The 13,071-nt window shown below is 35.3% G+C and overlaps 1 protein-coding gene across 2 annotated transcripts in view; it reads right to left on the bottom strand.

Annotated features, from left to right (window-relative positions):
* The window catches only part of Exo70 (exocyst complex component 7), a 44,460-nt gene extending 36,642 nt beyond the window's left edge, over positions 1–7,818 (bottom strand). Inside the window, exons 1-4 of one of the 2 annotated variants that reach the window (XM_067122084.1) lie at positions 7,582–7,818; positions 5,174–5,339; positions 2,245–2,438; positions 115–229 (exon numbers count right to left, since the gene is read on the bottom strand). In XM_067122084.1, the coding sequence (XP_066978185.1) occupies positions 115–229; positions 2,245–2,438; positions 5,174–5,339; positions 7,582–7,638 (532 nt within the window). In that variant the 5' untranslated portion in view covers positions 7,639–7,818. The remainder of the gene's footprint in view (positions 1–114; positions 230–2,244; positions 2,439–5,173; positions 5,340–7,581) is intronic. The other variant, XM_067122083.1, reaches the window with a different exon arrangement.
* Positions 7,819–13,071: the final 5,253 nt, after the last annotated feature.

Raw genomic sequence — 13,071 nt, 5'->3', positions numbered from 1 at the left:
TTATAATCAGTAAACTCATTCTGTGTTCAAGAGTATAGTCAAGCACCAAAGCTAATTTGTTTGTCCAATGAGAAATAAAAGGTAATACAGCACTATATAGTACAGGAAACAAACCTTCCTCATCTAATAATTCTATGGTGACAACAGGTGGAACTGGTTTTTGGTACTTTTTCAGTTCATCCCTGAACTCTTTGCTTAGAGCATCTGTCCCAGCTTCAAATAATGTAGTCTGTAAAAAAAAAAAAAAAAGAAAACTAAACAGTGCTGTAAAAGTTATTTTTTTACATTAATAAATAGAACAAATAAAGTAAATATGAGTTATGAAACAATCCATCATATTCATGTAAGTTGATTATACTGAATTCCACAATTTTATCTTCATACAACAAAAATGCAAAAGATCAAAAGGGGTAAAGCAAATTGGTATACTCTCAAACAATTTTTCTTGGTGAATGCAAAATTTATGGCAGACTAATTGCATCAAAGTCAAAATTTCTTTATTTAATACTATAAACTTTTAAGACTAGGACTATATCTAAATGACGTTTCATGACCTTTTATTTAAAAATATCTCTATGCCCTTTAGATTATAAACCATTGCCATTAACTAACACTATAGCCTCTCCTTCCTCCCCTACAACTAAATGCAGATCTAAGCTCATTTGAAAACAAAGCATACTCATTTGGAAAATTTAAGAAGTTTGGGTATACCCTTCACTTAGGGATGATCCCCAACTAACAGGAATCATGTAATACATACTTTTTTTCATAAATACTAGATGGTCTCCCCAAATGAGTTACTAAAGTGAGAAACTTTAATACTGAATTACTGTTACTGGATAATATATAAAATACAATTCTTTTCAATTCTGATTTACTCTACAAGCATTACTATACAAAGCAAGACTAGTTAATCCACAGTTAAAATTTCTGTAAATTAAATGATAGACTAATAGTACTGTTTTTTTATATCTAAAATACAATTTAATATTTCATGGCTTTAATTTAATTCTCCATATAAATTCCATAAATATTAAAAAAATAAATAAAAAGGATTTTACATTTTGTTATTCATGACACTTATATAGAGCCACAAAATTGACTAGCAAGCTTCCACACAACAGCACTGCTGTATGTAAACAAGCAGAAATAATGATATGCTGTATAAATAAAGAAAACTTAAACAGATATACCGGTACCATCTAGTAACAAATAAAGAAATAATCCACAAATATAAATAAAAAATAAAAAAAGTCCTTTAGCAACCAAAACAAAAGTATGCCTCACAGTGGCCTCCCAGTAATTTATGACTTCAGAATGATAAAGCACAGTCAAAAGTATGAGAAATAACAGCAAATAAATGTAACCCACAAAATAATCATGCTTCCAGAAATAGTTTCATACAGGCAGTCCCCAGTTTTTTGGCGGTCTTGGTTTACAGCGTTCTGACTTCACAGCACTTGGCTCATGGGTGCCATTAACCTGATTTTACAGTGCCATACCGAGGTTTACAGTTCTGTAACCCAGTTTTACAGCGTTTACGCCGCTGTGAGCGCCCTTTCTTCCCATTATAACCCAGTTTTACATCACTTATGCTGCTGTGAGCGCCCTTTATTCCCATTATTATTATGATGTTCCGGTTTACAGCGTTTTTCGGGTTACAGCACGCCATCAGGAATGGAGCCCCTTCTGTAAACCAGGGACTGCCTGTATTTTGCAAAGCATAACAAAAGGAGGGAATAATCAGTGCCCTAAAATTACTTCAGAATAAATGACTACATAATGGGTCTTAATAATGGGTTTCCTATTTTATGTACATCAGGTAAACCATATGTAAAATAGGAAACCCATTAAGACCCTTATTTTTTTACAGTGGGCACTTTTAGTTATAAAAATTTACTATCATGTAAAAATTTAAATTTATCATTGCCCATATAAAACATTTTCCTGACAAGCGAGCACATCATCAGTGAGAGAGTGTGGACTGGTTGAGTATCAAAGCAAATAAAATCTTTTCCTCATAAACATGAGGGAGTGTGGACTGGTTGAGTATCAAAGCAAATAAAATCTTTTCCTCATAAACAAACACATCATCAATGAGGAGGTCTGGACTGGTTGAGTATCATGGCAAAGTTTATTGAAAATCTTTATTAAATACTTTTCTTCAACTTAAAAGAACTGTCTCATAATAGGGGAGAGAAAAATTATATCAGTGTCACTGAATAAAAATTCATATCTACATACCACATTCTCAATCTCAACACTTTGAGGGTTGTTTTGTTCAAAATAACGACAAGCATCAGCTAGGCGATCCATTGCTTCAAGGTACTGAGGAACGCCAATGCTGCTTGGGCGCTCTCGTACAACTCCTTCCACTTGACCAGCAACATTATAGAAGGCAATAACATAATCTAATTCTTGTAATGTCTTCTCAGTGTCTGAAATAACATAACCATAAAATAATTACCCATTACAATATATTGTATCAGTTGGCAATACTTTGGAATCTTAACAGTTAATTTTAGTTTTGTCACTCATTAACAAGATCATACCCTCATTATTAGGAAAGAAGTCTTATACTGAAAAAAAGCTGAAATACAACTTTCCTTTTTTATGATAATACTAGTGTACCCATACCATCAACAATGACAATGATATGAGAGAGTTGAGACAGCAAGTCCACATCCTTAGGATGTAATGTACTGTCCTGAAGCTCAGACTAAGGTAACTTTATTCTGCATAGTACTTATATAGTGCCAGTGGCGAGACACTGGCCAAGGGCAGGACAACAGTAAGTATAAGCATGGAGTTCATTTCAATACAAACTATTGCTATTGCACAGAAAATATATATATATATATATATATATATATATATATATATATATATATATATATATATATGGTATTTTCATTATAAAATAAGTTTTTAAATATACTTACCTGGTAGTTACATATATATAGCTTTATATATATATATGTAACTACTAGTGAAGTTAGATATTTAAAAATGGTATTTTCATTATAAAATAAGTTTTTAAATATAATTTTAAAGTTACATACGATACCTGGATAGTTATATGTAATAGCAGGGATAAAGATATTTGTAACTTATACGATAATATTATATATATATATATATATATATATATATATATATATATATATATATATATATATATATATATATATATATATATATATATATATATATATATATATAATATATATATATATGAGTTACGATAATTTGACTTACGATAATTTGCTTTTACGATGGGATTAGCAATTAATATCGATACGACAATATTTTGAAAATACATATTTTTAAATTTCGTGGGCGACTGGCGCAGGCAACAACGTACAATCAGGCAGCGTACAGTGTACAATACGTTGGCCCGAGAGGCTGGAATAGGTACATTAATTCAATGAGCTGACCTCACTTGCCCTCGTTGTGTCGGAAGTTAAAATAGGTCAGTGTTCGTTTGCAATTTTTGTGCGTTTGTAAATACAGGTAGTGCACGAGTGACGATAATTCGTCTTACGATAATTCGAGTTTACAATGGAGTTAGCAATTAATACCGGTACGACAATATTTAGAAAATATTTTTAAATTTCGAGCGGGCACAAGCAACAGCGTACACTACAATTGCCGTAGAATCAGGCAGCAAGAAAGACCAACTTACAATAGACCAACTTCTTTTTCTCCATCTCTTTATTCCATCTTCTAGTTAAAAAAGTAAGAGAATAATAAAAGCATTGTTAGTAACCTTATACTCTTGCGAAAATGCGTACAGCCATAAACAACCGAACGAGACTGTTGTTTTGCTAATAACCGAATCGGATAACAACTGTTTTGCTTGTATTTCAACCATCGTACGGTTAAACAATTATCGTAGTTATGTTAAAAATGACGTTAAGTACTGATATGTTTTTACACTACCCTTATCCGCTTTGGAGAAAAGATCGGCAAGGAAATATACTGCTGCAGTAAAACTAAGCTGCAAGTTGTAGCTGACGCTGATAAAAGAATGTTCAAGCTGCTAATGACTATAAATTATCGTACATTGGCAACATGGATGAAACTCGACCGCAAATAAAATTGGAAAGTATTTTAATCAAAACTACTGGACATGAAAGAACACATATTACTGCTGTTTTCACGCCGATAAAAGATACATACGAAAAGCTCGTGGTATGATGATGAAATCAAGAGAAAATAGCGAACGGAATCTTGATTTTTTTTGTTTACACAAAACAAAGGGCCAGCCGCCAACGTCATCTAACGAAAAAAATGGCTAAAATAATTTCACACCGAGACATATTTAAGTTATATTTCGACATAAAAACACTTCGTATAACGAAAAATACATATGTCCCTTATAAATAAAGTATCTAGAGATTCATTTACGCTAACTAGAAGCAAGAAATGCCCTCTGAACTGAGTTAAATGCATCCAAATAAAGACCGCGTGATCGATTCCGAAACCAAAACATTTGATCGCTATGATCGGAATTTATAATGCAAAAGCAGTATAAGAATATTTACGATTGGATACAGTGTAGTAAAGCATAACTTTTTAAAAGATCCATGGAAAAGATGTACATTTGTTATTTTGATGTTTGTATAATATGGCGGTGTTATGTAAAAATAGAATACAGTATAATGTTGGCTAGGCTACCGTATATGATATATGAAAGTGCAGGCCAGGCCTTGTTTGTTATTCAATTTCTCTTTATACTGACTTATCATGTCAGTCTGCATTGAACCTGCAGAATTAGTTGACACTAATAATTACTATACCATATATGTATAAAGTATACTGTGTAGTGTAGGCTAGGCTACCATATATGTATAGATGGTACTGATTACCCTAGTGTAGGCTAGGCCATATTCGAGTTACGATTTTTTCAACAAATGATGGGTTTTTTGGAACCTAACCCCATCGTAAGTAGGGGAATACCTGTATATATATATACACACACAGTATAAAATAAGCCCATTTGTTTTATGATTTACATCATGCTAAAGTAAGTAAAGTAAGACAATGGGTTTGTGGTGAATTACATTAATAATTAACACTGTAACATATGTACATGGTGGAAAAACTTTTATATATAACAATAAGCCAATACCTACAAATCTGTACACAATGTAAATAAAAATCTACTTACTTGCTTGTCGACGTTGTAAATTTCCTGTTTGCTGATAAACAGGCAAAATTGTTGTCTCCAAGCGTGCTAATCGATGTTCAAAGGAGTCCAGAATGCTGCCAACATTTGTTGCTACATGGCCTGACCGTGACAAGACATCCCGGAGAATCCCCAACTGGGTCATCTCCTAAAAACAAAAGTATGCAACTGTATTAATGTTGGATATCCTGTGTTTTAATAGAACACTATTAATGTAATTTCTACAATATTAAAATATCAAAATAAAGCAAATTTAAGATATACCAGATTTTAAAGATAATTTGCAAATTTCCTTTGTACAGAAACTAGATCCTCTGATATAGCATTGCCAGTGCATGAGTTGAAATTTTTGAAGCTTGGAAACAAGGTACAGTAGTTAATTGGTTCCCATCACTTTTTCTTGGGTAAACAGGGATATGCAAGGTTGGCTGAGGTTGGAGAATGACCAAAGAAGGAACATGATTTGGTTTGTAATCAAGGAAAAATACAAATTATCTTGAATATTTATTATTTGTTCCTACAAGAATACAAACCATAGCCTTTTAAACAGAAAATTTACTCCTTAGGTTGGATTATCATTTCGCAAAATTGCCTGATACTGTTCTATAAACAATAGGAACATATGAGGTTGTGAGACTAGCATCTTGTAATTTTGTACAAACTCTGAAATACTGGAAGAAAAGTTCACCATCCACTTGGCATTGTCAGGTTCCCAGTCATGTATATAAGCATGGAAGGGCTGACTCCAGCCACCTCCTATACAACCTGGCATAAGGATGCAGAAGCAGAAGCTTACAGGGCTCCGTGCCACAGTTTAGTTCATCATGATGACCTATACTCTAAGAAAAGTTCAGGAAAATACCATTTTCCCTGTAAAGAGAACAGGAAATATAGGTAAGCAGGTAGCAATATCATCATCCATGGACGAATGGATGAATGATAACACTTTGCAAACCCACACCTCAACCTCTTTAAATAAGGAGATAAAGAGAACACAGAGTCAGACCTAAGTCTTTGGAGAAGTGCTCTGTGTAGCTCTCCTACATCCATCACACAAGCAAAAACACAAGATGGGGTGTCTACAACAAGGAAGAATGCAAAGGAGGGGAAAAAACCCAGATCCAAGGAGTCTCTTAGTCAACCTCAGAGCAACAATTCACCTTTAGCAGGATGCAAACTTGTACCAAAGGTCTGAGAAAAACTACGTAACAGCTAAGCAACCAATGTTTGGCCTGGGTGAAAGTGCCCAGGGTCTGCAGGTATTCTTTATTAGATACTTAAACCCAAAGTTTCTTCTGAAAGGGGTTAGATGTGATTCTAAACCCCATGTGCTAAAAATGAAGCAGAATTCTGGTCTCTTGCTCACAAAAGACCAGAGATTCCATTCAAGGGACATTATTTGGCTGGTGCTCAAGGGACAACATGGTAGAGACACAGTGCTCTGGGAGAAATAACAAGAGAGAAACATGAAGGATAAAACTCCAGTTGTTCTATAAGAAACCTTTTTGAGAGGTGACCGAGAACCACCTTAAACCTCAAAGAGAGAGACTAAGTAAGGGATAGTGAGTATGGAAAGACACAAAAAAAGGTATCACGACAGACCATCTCTTCCTGACATAGATCTAACATATCTCAAAGACTACAGAGGATTATCCTCATTCAGAATTTTGAGACTGTAGGAAGAGATCATTCCTTCCAAAGGATGTAGGAAAGAAAATATCTCAAGAACCTACCCCTTCAACAAGCAAGTGTGCCTGGCTGGAACCTGATGACTTCAGTAACTTTGAATAAGATAATGTATAAGATGATACATTTTATGTATTTTGTTTAGGTACACTGAAGGATATGGAGGAAGGGTGGTAAAAATGCAGAATGGTTGACACTGGAAGGCTCGAGGGGGGGGGGTGGGGGAGTCCTTGGGCAGTTCAGGGTAGGCCTACAGTGCCCCAGAGAGTTCAGGGTACAGTGCCCTCAGATATTGGTTGGTAAAGGGAACATTAGGTTAGGATTTGTCCCCGAGATGTTCTGTAGCCTATTAGGCTAAGCAAAAAGTCATGGCCAGGCCATGTGTTCAGACACCAACAGACTAGTCTGTGTGCTGTATTGTATTTGGCAGCTACTCTAGACCGCTTACTGGTCATTCTCACTGCTAAAATAACCTACATTTCACACAGCAAACGTGGATTTATCGTGTCGTCGATTTTTAACCAAAACAAACTTACTCCCACCCACCCCCACCCGTCTGTAGATGATGCGAGAATTAAAATATCATAGTATTATTACATCTTGTAGTCGTAGTATTATTATATCTTGTAGTCTAATATAATCTTCATACGGTTAGCCTACCAAAAATCTGGGTAACTTAAGAGTAGCCTTGCTAAAATACAAACCTTTTCAAGTTTTCTTGAAACATCAGTTTTTCTCTCTTGTATCACTGGCTCTATCATTTTCTCACATGAAATGCAAACGAATACGCACGTTAACGTTCATCAAAAGCAACACAGGTTACTCATAACCCAAGTTAGTTCTCTGTGTTTTACGCCTACTTGTTTACATTTGCCTAGATTTTCTTTCGGTGTTCAACGCCCTAAATGACAGTTCTCTCTGCTCTTCTTCTTCTACCTGTTATTACCCAAGTCTTCAAACCTTCCAGCATCTACCTTGCGTCTCCTTAACATTATTGTGAATCCTGTCTAATAATAAACCGTTTCTTTCAAAGAATCGTTTAATTGATTGAATTACTTTATTATTTCATGGCGAATTTTCTACTGTCAACTAATCTTCAACGGAAATTTCCTTCTATGACAACATCTGTCATGGCAGAAAGTGTCAGTATGGAGATAGATAATTTTCTATTTACCTTATGCGAGTTCTGATTCTTTTCAGCTGGATATTTAAGAAATTTCTACGATTTAGGAAACTGTAATGGTGACTAATCAATTAAGGCCCAACAGTTTAGACAATTCTTCCTTCAATAAATAGCAAAGAAAATTTCAGTGAGGTTGAGTGGCAGGACATTCTTGGCTCGCTGTGGAAAATTCCTCGCACAACAACTTTTTCATAATGTTTTTGTGTATTAACATATTGTCATATGAGGTATTTCTTACTGTAGAGTTATTAGTATCGTCTGTTGTCATAAGAAAATTATTGATTTGATTTTTTTATTGTGAATTGCTTTCTGCCCGGTAACCGACATACGAGAACTATGATGTCTGGATATGTTACGTGTGTGAAATCCAAATATATCAGCATGTTTATGAGTTTTGTAGAAATATGTACAGTACGTCTCTACTGCATGAAAATAAGGGTAAAGGAACCACATCTATTCGAGAATGTCACTCTTGTTTTATTTTACTATGATACTGATTGACCTTCTAGCTGGAGTAACAGCTGACGAGATCTGCCGTTCATATATATTGCATACGGACTTTTACGCTCCGAAATTTAAGTTGAATATTTGTGTTTCTGGTGTATATGTACTGTATTATTTGATATTCAGTTACTTCCGCTAAGTAAATAGTGTTCAACCTGTTAAACAATTCTATTTTTATGTCATGTCTCCATATATCCATACACATTTGATTAATTCAAAATTCTTTAAGTTGCAGGAAATGGTATATTTTACTTTTAATCTCATGCTGCCAAACTGCTATTTATTGTTCGTAATGCTTTATATCAAGTTGATTACATTGAAGAACTTAGTTTCCGAACTTTTTCTCCACGGTTTCTGAGATCTGATTATTGTTTAAATGTCAGCAGAACCCAGAGACCTTTAGACAAAATTGCCTGAACCCTTAATATTTGTTTTCATGACAATGGCAAGTAGCACTTAGCCATCGTTTGAATATTTTAAGCTCTGTCGCCTTTCGTAAGCCTTATGTTATTGAATGGGCGGGTAATGAATGAAATAAGAAAAGCGGTATTTATACCATGGGATCCAGAGGTCAGCTGTTACGTCACTCCAGTTGACAATTTCTCCTTAATCGCCTTAATCGCTGGCTGGAGGAAGGAAGATTTTATCTATAATATTTGAGTCCCAAGCTCCCTTTGAGAGGTTCATCAAAAGGAACTTGGGACTAAGATATTACAGATAAAATCTTCCTCCAACCAGCTATTAAGAAGATTAAGGAGAAATTGTCAACTGGATTGACGTAACGGTTGGCCTCTGGATCTCTTTGCTATAAATACCGCTCTTTCTGCAACTCTTATTTCATTCATTGCCTGCCTGTTGAGGGAGGCAGTTGTTCTCCGAAATGTATAGTATTAACTTTCTACATTTTGGCATTTTTATGGGCTCATTTTACCATATATATATATATATATATATATATATATATATATATATATATATATATATATATATATATATATATATATTACTACTAAGGACCTCATTCAAACTGGATGACATCCAGTAGAGTATTTATTCAGAAAAAGTTACAAGCTTTCTAGGACAAACAGTCCTCATTATCAAGTATCCGTACAATGACCAGACGCGTAATCCAGCTGTATTTATATCTGTGTGGAGGGTATTTAGTCCTATAATTGCCTTCTTCCTCCTGTGTGACCCCCACCCCCTCGTGACCTTGGCCTTTTTCTGCCCACGTCTTCATCCAGGTGTTCGTTTCCCATGCGTCCTCTTGCGTTTTTCCTTCGTTTCCTCGCTACTGTGGAGTGTACGATTTTTCTTGATATGCTGTCTTCAAAGCCGTTTCCGGTGTTCCCTGCCATTGTGTTGTTAGCGCATGTTATGAAGGCATTCTCTACAACCAGTGTGGCCGTTTTGTTGGTGTTCCTGCACAGAAAACTCATATTTTCCCAGTCTATTTTATGGTCATTTTCCCAACAGTGTTTGGCAACTGCCGACGTCTGATTATAATGCCTTATGTTCTGCATGTGTTGTTTGCTTAGCTCTTTACAGGATTTGCCAGTTTTGCCATAGTACCCATCTTCACATTCTAGACACGCTGCCATATATAACCCCCTCTAATATCTCCCCCCTCTACCGACTTTTTGTTTCTAACCATTTTATTTCCTAATGGTGTTTTTGTAGCTGCCTATCAATTTGAAATTATCTAGCTTCCTGTTGATGGGTTTAAAAGAGTTGTTTTCCGGGACTGTAATTATTTTCTTCCCTACCAATGTTCCTTTTCTATCCTTTCTCTCTCCTCAAAATAGTTTTTTCTTGCCTTGATGTGTGCTCGCTCCCACCAATACTTAGGGTATCCTATCCTAATCTCCTAAAACTCTTCCTCAGGTATTCCAGCTCTTCATCTAAGAATTCAGGACTGCAAATCCTATAAGCCCTAATGGCCAACCCTGTCATTACTCCTATTTTTATTTCTTTCCTATGACTGGAGAACATATGGCCTGTATGTATGAATTGGTGTGTGTCTTCTTCCTGTATACCTTGAATTTTAAATTTTCCCCTTCCCTCTTTACCAGGACATCCAAGAAAGGAATTTCTACCTCCTCTTCTTCTATTGTGAACTTGATGTGTTCATTTAGTTTATTTATGTTTTCTAGGAACTTGTGTAGATCTTCCCTTTCTCCCTTATAAATAATCAAAATGTCATCCACGTATCTTACCCATTTTACGATATTTAAGTTCCCTTTATTTACTTTGCCAACCTCTTCCATTTCAAACCATTCCATAAAGATATTAGCTAGGACTGGTGAAAGACTCGAACCTGTTAGTAATTCTACTAATGCACAGAACAATTGTGTATAAAGTTAATTGTGATAAAGTTAATATATATATATATATATATATATATATATATATATATATATATATATATATATTAATTGTATATATATATATATATATATATATATATATATATATGTATGTATATTACCATCCTTAGTGCCTAGCCTTCTTTAGTCAGTGCGGGCTATTTCGCTCGGTGTTCATCAGTAATTTTTTTTCCTCATCAGACACAATCTGTCATGGTCAGTTGTGAGAAACAACACAGCACTTCGCAAGGAGAAGGAACAAATGACCTACGCAGCAAATAAGTACATATTCGGCATGGAACTGTGAAGCAGACAAAAGCTGTATTGGGCTCACCAGTCTCACCACCACAACTCTGCGAGGACGTTTGAAATATCGCAGAAATCGATGTGCCATATTTCAACGCATCAAAGAAAATTACGACCGGTGACCTGAAATTCAACAGCTGATTGCAGGAACTGAAATTACCCACATTGAGCAGGGTTTTATTGGCTCCTCATGACAGAGACTTTTTGAATTAATAAGTAAAATACAATATACAAATCGGGGCAGAGGCATTTGAATAATCAACGAACAATGACGTATTGACGCAGCTTGAGGTGACAGCCACGAGGAAACCAGTAATTCAAGAAAATGTTGAGAACAAAGAAGAAAGACTAATTAAAAATTATGATTATAAGAGCTATGCCCTTCGGTCTGAGACACAAGGAAGTGTGTGTGTGTGTGTGTGTGTGAGAGAGAGAGAGAGAGAGAGAGAGAGAGAGAGAGAGAGAGAGAGAGAGAGAGAGCCAATCATAGAATTGACCCACTTATATAAGCTCACAGATCTAGTATCAGTTTAGCTACATACGGCTCTCAGCATGTGATAAGTGATAAAAAGTAACTGTTTGTATTTTTTTTTTATTTCTCTTTGAAACAGTTCAATAAGAGTATGTTTCCTCTTTAACTGCCGGAATTTGAGTTTTACTGGCTGCAGTAACAAAGGAAGGAAATCCCATAGAAGATAAAAATTGACCAGAGATTAACTAATGCTGACGCAGCTTCGATCTCTCTCTCTCTCTCTTTCTCTCGGGGTGAAACAACGGAGTGTAGGATCTTTCGCCTTTACGCTGAGACATTTTCAAGCAAATTACAGTATAACTATACAGTACAACACAAGATTACAAAGACTGAGTTTTACAGACACCTAAGGTCAAAGGGGTCTATGAGCATATGTAAGGTCAGTACTTGGATTAGTTCTTCATGTGAGGAACATCAGTCTTGGATTAATTGAGGTACTTGGATAAAACAAGGCAAGGGAGGGGACATTATTCAGGATTACTGACATTCTTTAGTTTCTATTTTGAATCTCCTTTGAACAACTTGTGCAGAATGGGGTTAAGAGGGTATACTCCTGGGTTTAATTGATATAATTTTCCTTTGTTATTTGTATTAATGCAGATTCAAGGAGATTTATGGAAACAATATTTTTACATCAAATAGCACTGTTCCAAGCTGGAAATGACCCTTGCGCATAGAGAATGGAGACATTGTCTGCAGGATTCATGTCAATATGTCAGTTACGATTAGCGTATACTAGAATGCTGAGGTAACTATGACATTCTTTCTTTTCCAGTACTTTTCATTATTCTACAAGTCACCATCTTCAGAAGAGAGCGAGTTACTTTTTCAGACCAAATGAACCACTGTCAATTGAAGAAGCCTTGGAACTCTGGTGACAATCTGTTATCAACAATGCTTCATAGTTATTCTTTCTTTATTTCCCAGCTGTAGGAGACAGTGCCTTTCCTGACTCAAGTGCAGAAGAATGTTTCCGACAAAAATGTCGATCTGAGTGGAAATAGCCAATCCCATTTACATCTCTGTACCATAAATTACAGTATTTACCACAAACGTGGGTTTTAACTAGCCCAAAATATTTGAAAACCCCTGCCCTGTTTTGTTAACCAGACATAAAAATAGCGTAAAAAAATTAAAACTGTTACAATATCTAGATGCACATTTACGTTTAATTGATGCCATCATTTACACAATGATGACATTTCTCACCCTTTTAACTTTCGTTTGTCAGCCTACAATATGCAGTCTAGCATCCCTGTATATGACCTACCTGTTGTTTTCCATTTTCATGGCAAATTAACTA

This window comes from Macrobrachium rosenbergii, chromosome 20 (genome assembly GCF_040412425.1).
Source record: "Macrobrachium rosenbergii isolate ZJJX-2024 chromosome 20, ASM4041242v1, whole genome shotgun sequence".
Taxonomy (NCBI): domain Eukaryota; kingdom Metazoa; phylum Arthropoda; class Malacostraca; order Decapoda; family Palaemonidae; genus Macrobrachium; species Macrobrachium rosenbergii.
This window is presented reverse-complemented; position numbering and strand designations above follow the sequence as displayed.